A 19,883-nucleotide genomic window follows, 5' to 3' on the forward strand; every position below is an offset into this window, starting at 1 on the left:
ACCTGGAGCAACAGCTGTGATTTTTTCCTATTGACTAGGATGAAAAAGTCAGGATTTTATTACTTTCTCACCATACCAGAGTGTTGAGGATTAATTTGTGTTTGTAAAGTGGAAAAGCATTCTATGCTGTGTGTGCTCTTACTGACAAAGGAGCAAGTTATTCTATTCCTCATCCCCTTTGCAATGCATACTACTTCTAGTTTTCTAGAACATACATTACAGAGGATAGGTGGGATGTAATAACCTGGCTGTCAGGCCACTGTAGCACTTGGAGTATTTAATGTTGTTCATGTCTAATAGGCTTTACAAACACTGGAAGACTAACTCTTTGGGCCAGACTCTGACCTTCAGAAGTGACTCCTTCTAAGACCCTGTTGCTTGTGCTCAGCTTGCAGACGTTCCGCAGCATGGATGTGTCAGTCCTTGATATTTACTTTGTCCATAATGCCCGGTTAGTAGGTTGGAGGATGCTGGTAGACAAGAAAGAAATTTGCTGTGGTGATCTATTCTCTGCTCTAGAAGACAGTGCCCTGGACTCAGATTCTTTCAGGCTGCATTTTGCACATAGTGCCATTTTCTGCTCAAGGCCTGGGTGAAAGAGAGGGAGATTTAGTGCTTTAGTGCTCATTACTAGACACCATTAGTATGAAAGTGGTAGTTGTTTACTGATGTCTCAGACCCCTTTGAAAGTTCTGGGCCATAGCAGGGTGGCCAATTTGAATGATAGTTCCTTGGGCTGAGATCTGAGTTTTCTTTCCCTTTGTGGAGGAAAGTGATCGCTTTGTTGATTCTGTGTGTGTGTAGGGTTGGATGGGTGAGGCAACTTCAATAACCAGGTCAGTCTTTTCTCAGTCTGGTGACACACAAGAAGTTGCTCTTTTCCTGTTTCTCCCGCTCCCGTCTTCATCCTTGAGCATATGCTGTACCGTTCCCTTCGGCCCATATCCTGTGTTTGCCAGATATCCGGCCTGCACATGAAGAGCTTGTTTGTTTGTTCTCCTGGGTTGTCTGAAGGGAGCAAATACCAGTGTGCCACTTACAATGTGGTTGGTTTGTTGGAGAAGTTGGGCAAGAGTGTTTTGTAGCACTGCCCTTCCAAATGACTCTCCCAGCGTGCTCGTTGTTTCGTGAGTGTAGGCACAAGGGAACCATGACATGTTCTTCTGCCTGTAGCTGATACTCAGCAGCATCAGATTGTCTTTGACTCATATGTCCCGCTGTTCAGCTGAGTAGTGGTTTTGGGCTGTGTTCCAGTACTTGGATGAAAAACAAGCCTCTTCGCTCTTGCCAGTCCCACCACTCAACTAACTGGCAGTTTTCACTCATACTCTGTTAATCTGCTTGTGAGCCATCACCAAGCCCAGGGGAAGGGGACCTGCCCTTGCTCCCCAGGTTCTTGAGAATTACACTTGAGGGAGTAATGCAGGGAATCCTGGAGTGGGAGTTATAACCCTAAACTTCATATAGTTTCTTTATTGCTGGGGCTGCCACCTTATATGTTAGCTGTTGCAGGAGATAGAGAGGCTTATATTGTTCTTCTAATTCTGTGGGCTCCAGCAGAGGATTTCAGGGATCAAACTGTCTCCAGCTCATATAGGCCTCCGCATTTTCTCTTCATTATCCTGTTCTCATACTAGGAATAACAAAATAAAAGGAGGCAGACCCTTGTAGAGATTAGGACAAAGGACAGCCTTTCATTGATGGGGTTTTTATCAAAAAATAAGTATATTCATGAGGCATTTTTTCAAAATTTTCTGTCATTTTTTAAGAAAAAATGAAAAGCTAAAACCAAAGATGTTTTTTGTTTTCAAACTCAAACTTATTTTACCTGCCTTCGGCTTTTTTTTTTACCCCTCTCCCCCCCTTTTTCAGTGTCAAAATGGAAAAAAGGGAAAGATGGAGAAACAGAAAAAAGAGGAGGAAGAAACCTGGAAAACTGAAAAATTGATCTTCTTTTGACAGGAATTTTGCCTGAGAACATATTATAGAACCTGATTATTTATAACTGAATTCCTTTATTATTCGATGGATAAAGTGGGGGAAGCACAATTGTGCTGTATTTTTATAACTACTGTATTGTATCAACACAAAGCTATCTGAAGAACTATTCTACAATATCAGGCAAAAATTAGAGGCTGGCTAATAATCTAGGTTTATTTTTTCTTAGAAAAGAAAACCAACATTTTACTTATTGGTTGCTTGCTTGGATTGTATTATGAGGGGAAGATCTGTTTGTTTATCCTTAGATGATTTGTTTAGGTAATGTTAGTTTAAAGGAAGGAAGAAGATAATTTGTTTAATAAGAAGGAAAACAAACATACGAAGTGAAAAAGATTGTTTATTTCAGTGTTCCGAGGCAATGGGAAAATAGTGATCTCGCCTGATCTTTTTATAACTTCCAATGAATTGGGAAGCTTCCCTCATGTCCAGGGAATTTAAAAGGGAATCTTTTCGTATGCTTTAATACCATTCAGTTATTGGAGAAGATTTCATTCTGTCCTAAAGACTAGACTGGGCACAATGCTATCTAGATATCGATCTATACCGCACTCAGCACTGGGACCTGAAGCCCAGATTCACATAGGGACTGAGGTGCTGCAACACTGAGCATCATAGTGCATAACTTTTAGGCACCTAGAAAATCTCAGGAACAACACTGCTATTCACAAAGGCCAGCACACTAGATAAGGAGCCACCTAAGCTAGCCAATGGGAGATGCTGAGAACACGAGTGTGTCCTATGCCCTGCCCCTCTCATGGAGATAGGCACCTAAGTCAGGGTCTCAAGGAGGTGCCTATTTCTGCTAGCAATTCATGAATGGGAGTCAGGTGCCTTGGGCACCTAGAGTATTTCTTTTGAGAATGAGTATGGGTACGTCTACACTATATTTTAAATCTCACGGCAGCGAGTTCCAGAGCATCTTCAGTCTTGGGCTTGCGGGGCTTGTGCTCCGGCACTAAAAATAGCAGTTTAGATGCTGTGGCTTGTGCTGGCGCTCAGGCTCTGAAGCCCAACCCACTGCCCCAGCTTCAGAGCTCAATCCCGAAGGTCTAGCCAGCTGTTTTTAGTGTGGCACCACAAGCCCGAGTCTGAAGCCCCAGGCGCTGAGATTCGTTGCTGCAAGTTTTAAAATGCAGTGTAGACGTTCCCTTAGGTGCCTGCCTAGCTTCAGGCAAACGGCCAGAGGAGGAGGTGCTAACCCACCTTATAACTTTTAGCTCAGTGGTTAGAGCACTTGCCTGAGAGGCAGGAGACTTCTGTTCAAATCCTTTCTCCCCCTCGGGGGGGGGGGCGGGAATTGAACATGGGTCCACATCTCAGGCAAGTGCTCTAACCCCTGCGCTAAAAGTTATAAGGTGGTAACTGCCATCACCATCTCCTCCAGCTAGATTTGGAATGGGACCCGATCTGGTAGGCAGCCTTTGAGCACACGTATCAGATCAGGTGCTGCATGCGAATTAGGCAAGCCAGCTCCTGTCTTCTGCAATTCGCGAATTGCTCTGGGGCATAGATGGGAGAAAAGTGCTCGGACACCTAGAGGGAGGCAGCAGTGCGCATGCCCAGAGGAAGAAACTTGAGCACTGAGGGAACTTTTAACCTGAAAATTTAGACACCAAATGACTTTAAGCACCTACAGGGTTTGGTGGGAGTTTGGGGAATCGCAGTGGAGCCTAAAACTGGGATTTAGGTGCCTACGTACCTTTGTGACCCCACCAAGTGGAGGTCCTTACAATTTTTAAAGGGTTTAAATTAACTCTAGCATACAGCAGGAAACACTTTCTCATGTGAGCAGCCCTTACTCACATGAATGATCCTGACAAAGTCATTGGGTCAACTCACATGAGTTGCCAATATTGTTTAAAGTCAGCCTGGCTGATTGAGCATTTAGATACTGTCATGAAAGGTGCTCTAGAAATATCTACAATAGACAGATAGTTGAAACAGATGAATTTTGCAAATTGTTCGATCTGGAAGAGCTGTAAATTATAGAGAACTAAATCTCCTAAATGAATGATCCTTGGATGTCCATTGCCGAAGTGTGTCTCGATTATAGCACCTCCTGCAGCTTTGGATTGGAATGCATCCATTGTGGGGGGAGGAGGGTGTTATAATCTGTACGTGATTTCTGTACGAAACTGTCTGATGCTAAATGGAGAAGGAATTGATTGCTGGAGAAACAGAAAATAACAAGGAATAACACCTTTTCCTATACTTTTTCAGGAAGAACAGTTTGGAATGTATGCGTTATACAGCAAGAACAAACCACAATCGGATGCTTTGCTTACAAGCCATGGAAATGCATTCTTTAAAGTAATTACTATCCAGCTTCTTATTTAATGTGAATTGTGTGAACACCGCTCACTGCTGTGTGTACTTTTATGCAGTATATCAAATATTGTTTATACATTCCTTTAATATTCCCACAGAATAAACAACAGGATTTGTGTGATAAGATGGATCTGGCTTCCTATCTGCTGAAGCCTATTCAAAGAATGAGCAAATATGCTCTTCTTCTAAAAGATATGATCAAAGAGTGCACGAAGACCCAGGAGCAGGAGCTCAATGATCTCAGGGCAGCTGAAGAAATGGTGAAATTCCAGCTTCGCCATGGAAATGACTTACTTGCTATGGATGCCATTAGAGGGTGTGATGTAAGCATTTTTCAATCCTTCCTATATTTTTCAAATATCCCCTTGGCTTTGCTGCTGCAGTTTTCATTCAAAGACGGAAAGTTGTTAAGAGGCAGATTATTTTATTTTATTATATATATGCTGTAGCGCCTAGGAGCCCTAGTCGTGGACCAGGACCCCTTGTGCCAGGCGCTGTACAAATATAGAGCAAGAAGACGGTCCGTGGCCCAAAGAGCATACAATCTATGTGACATAATGCCCTTCCCCCATTCTTCCTTGGACTGCACAAAATCAGCCCAGCCTTCCCTTATCTTTAGTAGCATTGTCATTTTCTCCAATCAGGTCAATCTGAAAGAACAAGGACAGCTGAGATGTCAAGATGAGTTTATTGTTTGCTGTGGAAGAAAGAAGTATTTGAGACATGTCTTCCTTTTTGAAGACCTCATCTTGTTTAGCAAAACAAAAAAGATTGATGGGGGATATGACATCTATATGTACAAACAGTCATTCAAGGTAAATGTAATTCTGCTGTAATGTTTTGGATAGCATGTACAATGCAGCATGCCTCCTGCCATCTGCTTAGTATTCTGCATGGACAGGAACCCCATCTGTTTGACAATGGCAGGTGACGGATCACAGTTCCATTGCATGTTACATTTCAAGTAGTTTGTATGTGTTGGAAGAAATGAGAGAGACAGAAACTGATCAGTTTCAGAGTAACAGCCCTGTTAGTCTGTATTCGCAAAAAGAAAAGGAGTACTTGTGGCACCTTAGAGACTGACCAATTTATCTGAGCATAAGCTTTTGTGAGCTACAGCTCACTTCATCGGATGCATACTGTGGAAAGTATAGAAGATCTTTTTATACACACACAGCATGAAAAAATACTTCCCCTCACCCCACTCTCCTGTTGGTAATAGCTTATCTAAAGTGATCACTCTCCTTACAATGTGTATGATAATCAAGGTGCCACAAGTACTCCTTTTCGTTTTGAGAAACCTATGAGTAAAATGAGCAAAACATGTCTGTGTGTATATACACTGTATCATAAGTGCATGTTTGTCTTGCTGGAGAGGACTCATGGGAAATTAGGTGTTTCTTGTAGAAATAATTATTTTTAACATTTCTTTCATTACAAGAAGAAACTCCTGATATGTAGTTATGACCTCTCGGCCACCATGCTGACTACAGATTTGTACCTCTCAGTCTTGAGAGGTGTATGTGTGTGAAGCCAGGGTTTGCAACTACCCTCGTTGGCAACACCAGATATATGCAAAATCCTGATTCACCAAAGCATGTGCTTAACTTTTTAAGTATATGCTGATCTGTGTTGTTGAACTGAGGCAATATATAGAGCATTCACCCTGCATACTAGACTAAGGGGCAGATCCTCAGCTGGTATAAGTTGAACTGTGACAGCATCCACTAGCTGAAGATCTGCCCCCAGGTATTCAGCTTCAACTTAATTCACTGCAGTTCTCTGAACTTTTGAGGATGCTGTGCTTCTCCTAGAGATTAACACTGCCAGCTCCATGCTGCTCTTAGCCCTGGTCTACACTAGGACTTTAGGTCGAATTTAGCAGCATTAAATCGATACCTGCACCCGTCCACACGATGAAGCCCTTTATTTCGACTTAAAGGGCTCTTAAAATCGATTTCCTTACTCCACCCCTGACAAGTGGATTAGTGCTTAAATCGGCCTTGCTGGCTCGAATTTGGGGTACTGTGGACACAATTCGACGGTATTGGCCTCTAGGAGCTATCCCAGAGTGCTCCATTGTGACCGCTCTGGACAGCACTCTCAACTCAGATGCACGATTGTTTGCCGTTGCTCTGACGCAGGGAGGGGCGACTGAGGACACGGCTTACAGGGTTGGCTTCAGGGAGCTAAAATCAACAAAGGGGGTGGCTTTACATCAAGGAGTATTTCAGGCAGGACTTCATGGAGGGTTCCAATAAGAAATGGTGCACCTAAGTTATTGTTCTTATTGGAACAAGGAGGTTAGCCTGGCCTCTGATTGATACATGGCTAGATTTACCTCGCTGCACCTTCTCTGTGAGTGACTGCAGTGTGACCTAGAGGAATGAGTCCCCTAGACAGGGGAGGGGGGGAAGAAAATGAGTACAAAACAAGTCTGGTCTATTTCTTGTTTTGATCCACTCCATCTATCTTTTACATCTTTGGCTGGCAGCAGACGGTGCAGAAGGACTGCATGCCATCCACATCTCATGGCTGCTCGGCAGAAGATGGTACAGTACGACTGCTAGCCCTCCTTATCTCTTGCCTGCTCACCATAAGACAGTTTAATAGGACTGACTGCAGGACTAAAGAGAATGACCTGGTCAAGTCACTCCAAATTTAGTCCCTGCGCCCATGTCTGCCCAGGCGCTCCCAGACGACGTGGCCAGGAGCACCTCGGACACAACGAGGACGGCTACCAGTCGTATTGCACCGTCTGCTGCCAGAAGGCAATGGGTTGCTGCTACTGTGTAGCAATGCCGTACTGCGTCTGCCAGCACCCAGGAGACATACGGTGACGGTTACCTGAGCGGGCTCCATGCTTGCCGTGGTATGGCGTCTGCACAGGTAATTCAGGAAAAAAGGCGCAAAACGATTGTCGGCCCTTCCTTTCACGGAGGGAGGGAAGGGGGGCCTGACGATGTGTACCCAGAACCGCCCGCGACAATGTTTTAGCCCCATCAGGCATTGGGATCTCAACCCAGAATTCCAATGGGCAGCGGAGACTGCGGGAACTGTGGGATAGTTATCCACAGTGCAACGCTCCAGAAGTCGACTCTAGCCTCGGTACTGTGGAAGCACTCCACCGAGTTAATGCACTTAATGCACTTAGAGCATTTTCTGTGGGGACACACACACTCGAATATATAAAACCGATTTCTAAAAAAACGACTTCTATAAATTCGACCTTATTCCGTAGTGTAGACATGCCCTTACAGAGAGATCACATGGGGAATCTAGAGTGCTGACTCTTGGGATATTGAAAATTCAAGCAGAAATATTTACAGCTTTGTGTACAGTTGTACTACCAAGGAATCAAGGTGAAGACATTTTTCTACCATCATAGAATGAGCAATGCAAAGAATTTCACTTCATCAGTTTGTTATAAATGTTTCCATGCAGTTGAATGTGTGCTTTTTTAATATGATTTTAGACGGCTGAGATTGGGATGACAGAGAATGTTGGAGACAGTGGTCTACGGTTTGAAATCTGGTTTAGAAGGAGGAGGAAATCCCAGGACACATACATCCTTCAAGCCAACTCAACAGAAGTTAAAATTGCTTGGACCAGTATCATAGGAAGGATTCTTTGGAGACAAGCTCTGAGAAACCGAGGTATACCAACTATTTAATTCAGAAAGAGAGTGAAAGGTTTAGCAGTCTACTTCTTGTAGTTCTATAAAGGCAAGTCAAACAATCACATTAGGTAACCCTTTTATGTTTGCAGTCACCAAAGACTTCAATTTTAAAAAAGCAACCGGAAAACAGCTTCTGCAAACAGCACTCCTAAAACAATTACAGCACAATAAAGTTGTCTCTCTACAATTAGCAGGCTTTGTGAGGACCCTTTAGATATGTTGCTAACACTGTGGGCAAACCTAGTTTTTAAACACTGGATTTTTTATTGCTTATTACAACGATCTGTAACCCACTAACTCCTCTTTTTGTCATATGACTGCAGAGGTGTTAACAGGCCTCTCTATCTTGAATGGTCCCTCAGAACAATCTATTCCACCTTGCATTTTGCTGTGATGCTGGGGGGGGAGGTTCCTTTCCCAGCCCTGAAGGAGAGCTCTGTGTAGCTCGAAAGCTTGTCTCTCTCACCAACTGAAATTGGTCCAGTAAAAGATATTACCTCACCCACCTTGTCTCTCTACTATCCCACCTTGTCTCTCTACTATCCTGGGACCAATACCGCTACAACTATACTGTATACACTTAATGGTGGTAAGAATGGAACATATCCCCCCTGGGAAACCTATGTGGAATACACACTTGGTTTTCAGTCTTGCCACAGTATGTAGCACTGCTTGTTACAAGTGCAGCTAATAGTGCTTAAAAGTGAGCTCCAGAAGAAAAAAAATTGGATTGCTGTCCTTTCTTGGTTTGGTTTTGTTTTAAGGGGCATGAGTAAGACCTTTTTGTTTTGTTCATCAAACATGCAGGGTGGTAAAGAGCTCTCCTCGTTCATTTTAATGTTAGAAATATCAGTACAGGGAGCTCTGGTCTTTTCTGGTTTTGTTACAGGACTCTTCAGAAGCTCCAGATGTGAATTGTGAGCTTTCTCAGCCCTTATTTGAAGGACAAATTAAATCTTTAACCAATACCTTTTTTGGACCAACTTCTGTGGGTGAGAGACGCTTTCAAGCTTTGACAGAGCTCTCCTTCGGGTCTGGGAAATGTATTTAGCTGTGACACTCTGAGTACATGGTTGAACAGATTGTTTAGCATAAGTAGTTATGGTAGACATAGTTATGGTATCTCTAATGTCATATTCCTACCATTTTGCAGTCATCCGTAGACGGAAAAATAGGGTAAACATTTCTAATGTAAAAATCAAACAGAAAGGGAAGGAAAGAAAAACAACAAAAAGGGAAACAAAAAGTTCTTACCTTTTAGGCTTTCTTTATACAGTACAACATAATGAAGAAAAGGGGATGATTTCCCCTCCCCCCCCCTTTTCAGGTTACTTTAAATTTAGCAGTTAAATACACAACTCAGAAAAAAGAAAATTAGAAAATAGTAACTTTGGGGCAGAATCCTATTTGGTGGTAAGCATTTCTGGGGAGATACTAACGTGTCGACTTTAACACATACTAGCCGGTCGATTTGAAGCTTTAACTCAGCCACTTTAATGCTGTTCTCTTTTTAAATCCTTTTCCTTTGTTCTTCTCTAGCCAAACACTTCAGAATTCCCCTCAGAAATTCCTAATTCACACCAAAAGAGAAGTAGCACAGAAAGCGACAGTAAACTCAGAACTGACATGAAAGGAATAGATATGAACAAAGGAGGAGGGACATGGCATATTTATTCTAAATCCATCTGGGCTTCCATGAATTAATGCTGGAGCTTTAGGACCTTTTTTCCTTCTGAAGAGTACTTGTAGCAACAGTGTCTTCTTAAGAATTTGGATATTTCTAAGTTCTTATAAGATGGAGAGATTCTTTTACCTCTTTATTTTTGTTATTAAGGATGCTGTATATGTGTATGGTCAGCTTCAATTTGGCTCTGTTGTTTTGTAAATATCCCATCAAAGATCATGTGGCTGATTAATGGTGATTAACTGTATTCTCAGATTCTTTTCATTACCTTAATGGGTTTTTAGAAGAATGGTTCCCAGCCTGTTTGAGAAACTCTGCTACCAGACTAAAACCTTGATGTACCAGCCAGTGCCTACCCCCCTTCCGTTGAGCTGTGTGCGCTTTAACCCACAATTATTAGAGAAACAATACGTCCATTTTTACTGCAGACCTGGGGTCAGTTAATGACACCTAAGCTATTTAGAAGAAAGCAGGGCTTAAATTCTCATAGATTATTTTGCGGAGCCTCCCACCCCAATCCCCCCAATATGCTATAAAACCTCCAGGGCCCAGCAGGCAGGGAGTGCCTCTGGCCTTCTGCCCTGCGTGGTGGGCTAGGGGCTTCTGCCCTGTGGAGCTGCAAGGCTCTGGGCTTCACCTGCGGGGAGGGGGGTCATGGAATGTATGTGTGCCAAGGCTCAGGGCACGCCAGGGCTCTGGAATTCAGCCCCACGGGAGGCACCAGGGCCTAGGACTTCAGTCCTGAGGGTGGGCACTGGGGTGCCAGGGCTCCTTGTGGGTTTAAAAATATTTACTGGCACTCTACTCCAGATGGCTCCAGCTGAATTTAAGCCCTAGAAGAATGGGAAAATATCTGTGCACATTGAAAGCTTTGGACAAACTGAGCCTCTCTGCAGCAAGGCATTTGTTTTACATCATCAGGATAATCTCTAGGGAATTGGAAGCAAAGGCCTGAGAGAGATCACTGAGTGCGAGAAGTAAAGCCACTGAGAAAGGAGGGCTGATGTGCATAATTCCTGAGGCCTCTATGTGTTGGAGGGCCTGACCCTTCCCCCTGCGATGAAATTGAGTTCAGGAAAACTTCTGTTTCTGTTCCACTCTCTTTAAGACTGTGGCTTTGTACACACTGCAGCTTACATCAGTCAGGGGTGTGGATAAGCCACCCCGCCTCCCCCGAGCATCGTAAGTTACACTGACCTAAGCGCCAATGTGGAGAGCACTATGTCGGCGGGAGAGGTTCTCCCACCGACATAGCTACAGCAGAGCTCTCTCCTGTCGGCTTAAAGCGTCTGCACTAGCAGTGGTACAGCAGCATAAGTGCACCACTGTAAGCTCTGTAGTGTATCCATAGCCTGAGTTGTTCTTTTTAGATTCAAGCTTTTTCAAGCTAATTTAGAGCTCGTGAAAGGTGTCAGCCAGCCCTGGAAGCCCAGGTTTTGCTTGAGTGCATCATGGACAGCAGCAAAGCTTGTTCCCCTACAATATGCCTCAGCCCTGTCCTGAGGGAGCACCCATGTTGGGAATACAAACAAGGCTCCCAATTAGTGCTAACCGCAATTGAGGTGTTTGTAATGGCAGCTGGTTTCTGCGTGGACCAGGAGTGAGACTTCACTAACTCTTTTCACGTATGTCACTGAACAGCCCTAAGATAGTAATGAATGGCTTTTAGTTGCTACTTACATGAGCAGGATTTGAAATGCAGCCCTAAAAGACACTATCAGCCCCCTAAGAGTTAAATTGTGTCCAGCTGCTGAGCAAGAGCATAAAGAGGGGGAGTGTGCAAGAAGCCTTCCATGTCCTCTTTAATTTGCGCAATCACAGTCCCTGATCTCCTCCAATCACACGGACTGTTCTTTCCAAACTCCCGTTGGTGGGTAAACTGCCTCAGAGAGAGCAGGGACTGGCCAGGCCCAGAGAGGGGAGCATGCCACCCTAATTGAGTTGCATGCATAATAAAACAGTACCATAATATTCATGCAGCTCTGGTAGTCTCCATCCTTGGCACAAGCAACCATCCATCCTTAACAGAAGAAAAAGTTTAATAAGGGTAGATTCTCTGCCAAGAACCTTAAGTTAAGGGTGGGAAGATATTTGTACTGCTAGCCTCAAATTACTGTGTAAAACAGTCCTGACACTAAAGTTAACTTCCTAATATGGTGCCCTGGTGGCAATAGGCTTGGTGATTTGTGCTAGACATAAATGACATGCCAGTTCCATGGCTATATTTTCAGTAGGAGTGAAGTTATGAACTCTGCTTTGAATTGCAATGTATTTGACTGGTGTGGTGACTGGGGATGTTCTGAAACTGAGTCGTGTTCAATGGTGATGAAAACAATGATCATCCCATTTTCCCTCTAAAGAATTATTCTGTAATGTTTGAGGATGGTTGGAAAACAAATCTCACTTTGCCATTAGGAAAAAAAGCACCTACTGTTAAAAAGATTCAATAATAATAATGAAATGTGTCTGAGAGAGAGCACCAGAGGAGATGGAACCATCCTTTACAATCCTCTAGTTTCCTTTACAACTCTCTAGTTACTTTACAAAAAATTAAGTCTGACCCGCTCAAGTTACCAGTGTCTGGCTGGCTCCAGAGCTAGAGTGTTTGCAGCTGATAAATGCTTTTCTCTCCTGTAGGGGGTCAGTAAGCTACTGCCGAGGGTACTGGAAAGAGGGAAATATTTTCGTTCTCCCATAGCAGCATAATTAAAACATCAAAGGAGTGGCTGATATTTTACATGTGTGCATTTCCCCACTTTAGAACTCAGAATGCAAGAAATGGTGTCAATGGGAATAGGCAATAAACCTTTCATGGATATCAAGCCCAGTGAAGCAGCCATAAGTGACCGAGCAATAGATTACATCATGAAGGGAACAGGTACTGTCTACTACTCACATTATGTTGCTGTTCTGCCTTCCCACTTGCCAGTCTACTTGGACGATTTTCTTCCTTAATTGTTTCACACTTTTTTTTTTTTTAAAGTTGATTGTAACATATTTCCGCAAAGAATTGATCTTACTTTTGTATCGGTGTAGTAGATTTAGTATCTTATTTCTGTTGTTAAGATCATGGAACTTCAGCAATACAGACCTCCAACTGTATTCAATCTCTCCTTGTCAGAAAATCTGGAGAGCACGGGGGCAGCTGCGGGCTGAACAAATGGACTTTCCTAACCTCAGTTCGATAACATTTTAATTCAAGTAGTAGAAGATTATTGAGCTAGCCAATCCTGTTTTATTTCTTGTTCAAAATAGCATTTTCCCCTCATTCACCTTGTTCCCTTCCAATGATCAAAGGTTCTTGTTTGCTTGTAGAATCAAGATCTCGAGCATCAGTAGCCGTGTCTTCATTTGACCACTCCACTCCATTTAAAAGGCCGCATTCCACTATCTCAAACAGTAGCACATCTTCCTCAAGCAGCCAGTCCTCTTCTTCCATTTTGGGATCACTGAACCTGCATGTGTATTCCAGCCCACCTCATCCAGGCTTATTAGGACCACCCTTCTACCACTGGTCATATGATATTAGAACCTGCATTGAGGAAGATGAACTGGAGCAGGAAACTGGCAGTCAGCCTTCAATGAGTGAGTGAATTTCAGCATCTGGATTAGAAGGGATTTGTAAGGATTTTGGACATGGCAGGTTGTTCTGGTTCTGATGTGTATCTCGATGGATTGACACACCCAGATGTGTAGAGGTACAATATGTTAGAGCTTTGTGATTTATGTCTTAAGCAGTACTTTTAGTCCCTCAAATTTATCACATTTCTAGTTTTAGGTAGCAACAACCATGACAGCTCTTGCTGCTCTCTAGAGCCATCGCTGTCGCCCAGGGTAGGATGTACAAGTAGTGCCTCTGCAAGTGGTTATCTTAAACTTTTTATTTTCAGAACTCTTTAAATACATGAACCAAATAAGGGAAACAATGGTGACACTGACTCCCACATCACTGCATTACTCCTTAGGCCTAGCTCCTTAGGGCTAGGAAATCTTAGCCTTCTTCTAAGCTTTTTGTGTGTGTCTGTGTGTGTGCGTGCCCCCTCAGTCCAATGATGGAGAAGGCTATTAGGATGGTGGCTTTAATCAAGAAGGGTATATACATCTAAGGAGATTGTCTATCACTTTATAAAGAACTGGTTAGGCCACACTCAGAGTGTAGTGTTCAGTTTGGATCAGTAGAGTCCTAAAATATTAGACACTGGAAGATATAGTGTCTTTAAATGTGTAAGACTGTTGGACTACAGGCCTAGACAGAGTCTAACTTTGCATGCTTTCTTCCTGTTTATAGTCACAGAGAGTTCAGAATCATCCCAGTGCACTTCGGGTGAAAGTGTGAGTGGTTTTAGTTGCTCTGTTCATCCTGGATTGTCCCAGCTCTCTACAGAGACATTCTTGGATGAAGGTGCTTCAAATCCTGGCTCTAAACCTCCTTCCCAGTGCACATCTCCTGCTCTCCCTGAGAAGAATCCTAGATCAAGACACACCAACCAGTATGTCACAGTGGTAAGTATTTTACGTTTTAGTCGTACAAAAAGCCTTCACTGATTTCACTTATAATGATTACCAATCATTTTACCAACATGGCAATACTGAACTAAGCTGTTTTCTAAGACCCTGATTGTAGGGACTTGATCTGAGCATACTTCACATTGAACTCAGTAAGACACTTACAGCCAAATTCCGCTGTCAGTTACACCCATGCAACCTATTGACTTCCTTTTGGTTGCATAATTGCAATGGTGACTCCAGTGGACTTGTATGGGTGTGAATGAGAGCAGGGTTTGGCCCTCAGTGTTGTACGTTTAAATATAGGCATTTTTGACACCATTTTATAGCTGATGGATTTTAGAGTCTCTATTTTAGAAACAATTTATGTTCACAGGGGAAATCCATGCTTTTTCTTTTAACCTCTTGGTACAGTAAAAAGAGCTGGTAGTCTGAGTCTGTTCCCTGTCGGGCAAAGACCCACATCACAGAGCTAACACCACAGTTGGTGGTGCACCCTCTTGGGTGGCAGTTCCATCAGGGAGGACTGAATAGACCTAGAGGCCGTACTAGCCTTTCCTCCTGAGTGGGGGTGATCCCTGCAGGGCAATGTGCTATCAGTGTCTTTGGATAAACAAAGAACTTCACACTCCAGGGCTGTCAGCCCAGCACCTTTCATCAGCAACTCTATTCACTTTAAAACCTTTTCCTGGTCCAAAGGCTGTTTTCAATTACAATTCTACTCTGAGTTCAGCAGAATGACTGTGACATACACTGGTGAAACTGAGAACAGAATTTGGCCCCTATACACTAACTGCTCTGAACTGCCCGTGCATGAGAAGGTCAACATTTCTATTATTTTTATTTAGGTAGAATGTATTTGTATTGGCCATACTCTGCTAGCATTTGTCATGTTGTACCTTATTCTGTAAATAGTCGTATTGATTTAGTGGGGCTTCTTGTGGAGTAAGTCCCTACTCAGTGTAAATGTGGCAGAATCTGGCCTTATGAATTCAGAGTGAGCACTTAAAATAGGACAACATGAACAAATGAAGTGTCTCTTGCACAATAATGCTAGAGTAAAAGAAGCTGCATCTTGACAGTGGTGGCTAAAAGCAGCAGTTAATAAACAGCACTGGGATTGGCAGCTGTACCTTCCTCTTGGCCTCCTGCTGTGAAAAGTCTCTTCAGTAGCCCTCACAAAAGAATTTCAAGCGGCAGGAGTATAACCAAGTCTAAATCCCCCAAAAGAGGCTCCCTCCTGAAACCCCAGTCTCTCTTGAACACCTTGCTCTGACATAGCCTGGCACCATAAAGAAAGCAGGGCTACAGTGCACCAGCTGCTTCTCACTCACACACTGAGTCAGTTATATGCAGGCTCTGCACTCCTCCCGGAAACTGTAATACCATGAAGTCTGGAGCCAACACCCATTTGAGAGTTGCAGGTGCCCTTCAAGTTAACCTCTGTAGACAAATAAAGTATAGAGCTTCCTACTGGTCAGCACTGCTGACAATATATTTGTTACAATAGAGGACAAAGGCTAGAGGATGCTACCCAACAGGATGTACAGTCAGCAGAGTATCTCCAAGCTCCTAAATGTCACTTGATTATATGTCGAATTGAACAAAATTAGAGTTAGAACACAATGAATACTGGTAATAAATGTTGCCACAAGCAACAGTGATTTAAGGGCAAGGTTCACAAAGCGTATAACTTGTAAAGCTGAAGCAATTAGGAAGTAAAGTGCAGGGTGCTACTAAGGTTAGAATTAGTCAGAGCCATCCCCTTTTTAAGGCGCACGTCCCTTTTGCTTGAATACACAATAGTGTACTGTGTGATTTTATTTAATCTATAATGAAAATCCCTGTTTACTCAAGGACATTAATGACAACATGATCCCTTCTTGGATCCATGCAGGGCTGGTCCCATAGACAAATACCCAGGGGACCGTCCAGATTTCAGTGGGGATAAATCAAATATATGATGTGTTAAGGATTTGATTAGCACAGGTGCAAATATGTACCTACTTTGTTTGTGCAAAGTTGGATTGGATGCTAATGTACAAATTGGGATTTGTGTGTGTACGTGGCGAGATGGTAATCTGTCTAGCCTGCAAGTACATAAATAGGAATGTATCAATATCTAACCATAGTGCACACACAAAATAACACATTTCTGTGTGCACAAATGCACAACTAGGGTGGTTTAGGGCCAATTTTTCAGATCTTACCAAGGAAGTGAACAAACTAAAACAAACTCTGACTGATTCCAAGTATTATATTGTTCTATCCAGAAACAGGAAGTCACAGAATATAGGCCAAATTCTCCTACCGACAGAACACCCTGCCAAAATGTAGACAGTATAACACAGCTGTTTTCTGGCTGGTAAGCAGTGGAATCCATGAGTTATTGGATCTCCTGGATGTGGCAAAGGAACATCCACAGACTGGTCTTTCACCTACCTAGAGCTGAAGAGAGCTAGAGCTTCCCTGATCCAGGATTAAATCAAGGCCTCCTGACCAATATGTATCAGAATGGGGGTCCTATCTATCTTCCCTTGACTCTAGGCACCAGCCGAGGCAGGCATCAAACTTCTCCTCTGCCAAACCAGCCAGGGAAAAGTAAATCAAGAACATGGTGCTGACTTATTCCAGCTGTAGATGGAATACATTAAGAACAAATAGTGTCCGTGGTTCTGCTGCATTTTGGAGGCAGTGTAGATGAGCTTGCCTGTAAGTTCAGTGTTCAGCATACATTTCCCTAAACCTCCTCCATTTTTTGGCTTACATCTCACTCCAGATGCATGGCATTTGTACTGTCCTTTCTGCCACAGTTAAATAGAGAACATCTCCAACAGTCCACAGATCAGGAGTTAGGCTCCTTTTAGGCACCCATTGCACTCCTTTTTTAACATGAGCATGGGTGAACATTAAGTGGTGATCCAGCAAAGCACTTAAGCATGTGAATAATCCCACTGATGTGAAAGGCATTATTTACATGTTTAAACTTAAGCATATGCTTAAGTGCTTTGTTGGGCTGGGGATTTACTGAAGAATTTGGAGCACTTGGCTCTAAATTGCTAATGAAACCCCTTTGATCTTTCACAGCCTTATTTCTTACTGTTTAACCTTGCATATTGATTAATCTATGGGAGGATGAAAGTGTAAGACACGTCTTCTGTGGCCTCTGTGGTGACGCTCTGACCTCTGCGTTGCTGTGTGAGACTCATGTTGGTTCCCTTGCTCCCCAGACTGAGCACTGCAGGCACAGCTTGCTCACCCCATGAGGTGGAAGGAAAAGCTTTGTGTCACTCAGTAGCAACTCTTCGGTCTCTCTAAAGAGAAGCGTAGACTGGTTCTGAGTACGCCCATTCTCTTTAGGCACCGTGAGGTGGCTGCAGCACAAACTTTTGATTGTGAGAGGCATACAATTGAGGAAATGGGCTCTGATAGGGACGTGCGACAGATAAAACCATCATGGAGGAGAACTGTAGATTTTATGGTTTGCACAGAAAAGTAATTTGGATGCCTATTTAGAGAATACATAGAAAAGTAACTACTCTGAAAATAGATGGGTCCTGATCCTGAGTTTATCACAGAGAGAAAATTCCCATTGGTTTGAAGATTGAGTGTCAGATTAGGCCTATGGATTTCAAATATACAGTGTAGGGGTAGCCATGTCAGTCCCAGGACATTAGAGAGACGTGGTGGGTAGGGTGGCCAGGTGCTCAGTTTTCAACCGGAAAGTCCAGTCAAGAAGGGCACCTAACAGTGTCCGGTCAGATCTACTGACCGGACACCTGAAGGCGGGTTACTGCAGGCGGAGGAGACGGGGAGGTGCTGGGTCATCACCCGTGCTAGCCATACTTAGCCAGGGCTACCTCCTACCTGTGTTGGGTGGCTGCAGCTCCGCAGGTGATTCCCTCCTGACCTGGGCAGGGGGCGCAAGGGGAAAAGCAGCGAGTGACGGGGGAGGAAAGGGAAAAAGGTGTGGAGGGGGTGGCGTCTTGGAGGAAGAGGTGGGGCAGCGGTGGGGCTTTGGGGGGAAGAGGTGGGGCAGGGGTGGGGCCTCAGGGGGAAGAGGCAGGGCAGGGGAGGTTCCGGCACTCCTCCTGGAGCATCCATTACCAAGTTGGCAACCCTAATGGTGAGTGTGGTGATATTTTTTTATTGAACCAACTTCTGTTGGTGAGAGAGACAAGCTTTCGAGCCATACAGAACTCTATGGATTTCAAGAGCAGTTTAAGGGACGTACCAACAAATAACTTTAAGATATCATTTTCTTAGAAACCAAAATCTAAAAATGTGCTAAATGTGATTTGGGGACATTATTATGAACGATTTCCTGCTGCATGTATAAAATCAGGAAGATGATTAATGAAGATAATGGTGCATCTTATATTTTTATGGTATGAAGCGAAACATATTCATGATATCCAGTATTTTCATCATCCGTTTCTTATGATTAAGCAGAGGTAATGATTAGAAATGTTTGACACATTTTTGAACTATCCCTAGAACCAGGAGAATGCTATATGATGTGCCATTGTGAAGAAAATGTTCTGATGATCCTGTTGTTATATTAGTATGACCCAGGTTATTCCTAGCAAACTCTAATGTTGGTTTTAATTAGATTTCCCTCCCTTTTCCATCAGAACAAAACCTCTCATGTATTAGGCCTCTCAACAATGGTTTGACTGACAGGCATAAATTCAGTAAGTAACTGGTTTTCTCAGCTCAACCCTTATACTAAAATGATCAAGCTAATAAGACTCCAGGCTGCCACGTTAATTATAAGATAATAACCAATTAAATTGGGGCATGAGAGAGTGTCTTAAAACTGATCTGCATGTTCTAACAATATTAGAAAAGTTACTGAATCCTATTTGTGTCACCTCTTACTAACCATCTTCTCTAGCGAGTGCTCTGGTATAAAAGTACTAGGCTTTATCCCTGTAATTCACTCTCTTCCTTCCCTGAATGTTTACCCTTTCTCATATCTCCGTCTCTGGCCCACAGCAATTTGCTTTGTGGGTTGCACACATGCTGCTATAACAATGGTATAAAATGAGGTAATGGGTTCTACATTCTACTATTTGCATAATGCCTGACACAGAGCAGTGCTGCCTATTTTTACTTATGCCGTTTGGTATGTGTCTATTGTGTATGTACATACACATGTCGTCTTCACTGTTTAAAATTAAACAGTGGATGTTTATGCCAACAAAGAGGTAAGGTGCTGAAGGAGGTGATGCAGTTCTAGCATGCGCCTACTGAAGTAGTAAAGACAGAATCCAGCACGGAATGCCTGGATTCAAAGCCTGGTAGGCTGAAGGTGCTGGCTGCATACAGCAGGCTGAGCTGGTCTCTAGGAGCTTAGCCTGTCATGGTGGGTAGCAGCCTGAGGTTAGGAAAGTCCATGCAAAGAAACTCCCTGTCTCTCCTGCTCAACAACTCCTGATTCCCAAGCCCATCTGCAGCCCTTCAGGGTATGTCTACGCTGCAATTAAACATCCATGGCTGGCCTGTGCCAGCTGATTCAGGTTCCCAGGGCTCAGGCTAAGGGGCTGGTTAATTGTGGTGTAGACATTAGGGCTTGGGCTGCAGCCCAAGCTCTAGGACCCTCCTACCTCGCAGGGTCCGAGAGTCCAGGGTCCAGCCTGAGTCCAAACGTCTACACCTCAATTAAACACAGACTTAGCCCAA

The 19,883-nt window shown here is 43.5% G+C and overlaps 1 protein-coding gene across 3 annotated transcripts in view; it reads left to right on the forward strand.

Moving 5' to 3' along the window:
• PLEKHG4B (pleckstrin homology and RhoGEF domain containing G4B) overlaps positions 1 to 19,883 on the forward strand; it is a 200,406-nt gene that overhangs the window by 167,582 nt on the left and 12,941 nt on the right. For 2 of the 3 annotated variants that reach the window (XM_073332598.1, XM_073332599.1), the window contains 8 exons: positions 4,222 to 4,311; positions 4,428 to 4,652; positions 4,974 to 5,144; positions 7,805 to 7,985; positions 12,454 to 12,570; positions 13,008 to 13,277; positions 13,981 to 14,195; positions 18,833 to 18,892. In XM_073332598.1, the coding sequence (XP_073188699.1) occupies positions 4,222 to 4,311; positions 4,428 to 4,652; positions 4,974 to 5,144; positions 7,805 to 7,985; positions 12,454 to 12,570; positions 13,008 to 13,277; positions 13,981 to 14,195; positions 18,833 to 18,874 (1,311 nt within the window). In that variant the 3' untranslated portion in view covers positions 18,875 to 18,892. The remainder of the gene's footprint in view (positions 1 to 4,221; positions 4,312 to 4,427; positions 4,653 to 4,973; positions 5,145 to 7,804; positions 7,986 to 12,453; positions 12,571 to 13,007; positions 13,278 to 13,980; positions 14,196 to 18,832; positions 18,893 to 19,883) is intronic. The other variant, XM_073332600.1, reaches the window with a different exon arrangement.

This window comes from Lepidochelys kempii, chromosome 2, assembly GCF_965140285.1.
Source record: "Lepidochelys kempii isolate rLepKem1 chromosome 2, rLepKem1.hap1, whole genome shotgun sequence".
NCBI classification, from domain to species: Eukaryota; Metazoa; Chordata; order Testudines; family Cheloniidae; genus Lepidochelys; species Lepidochelys kempii.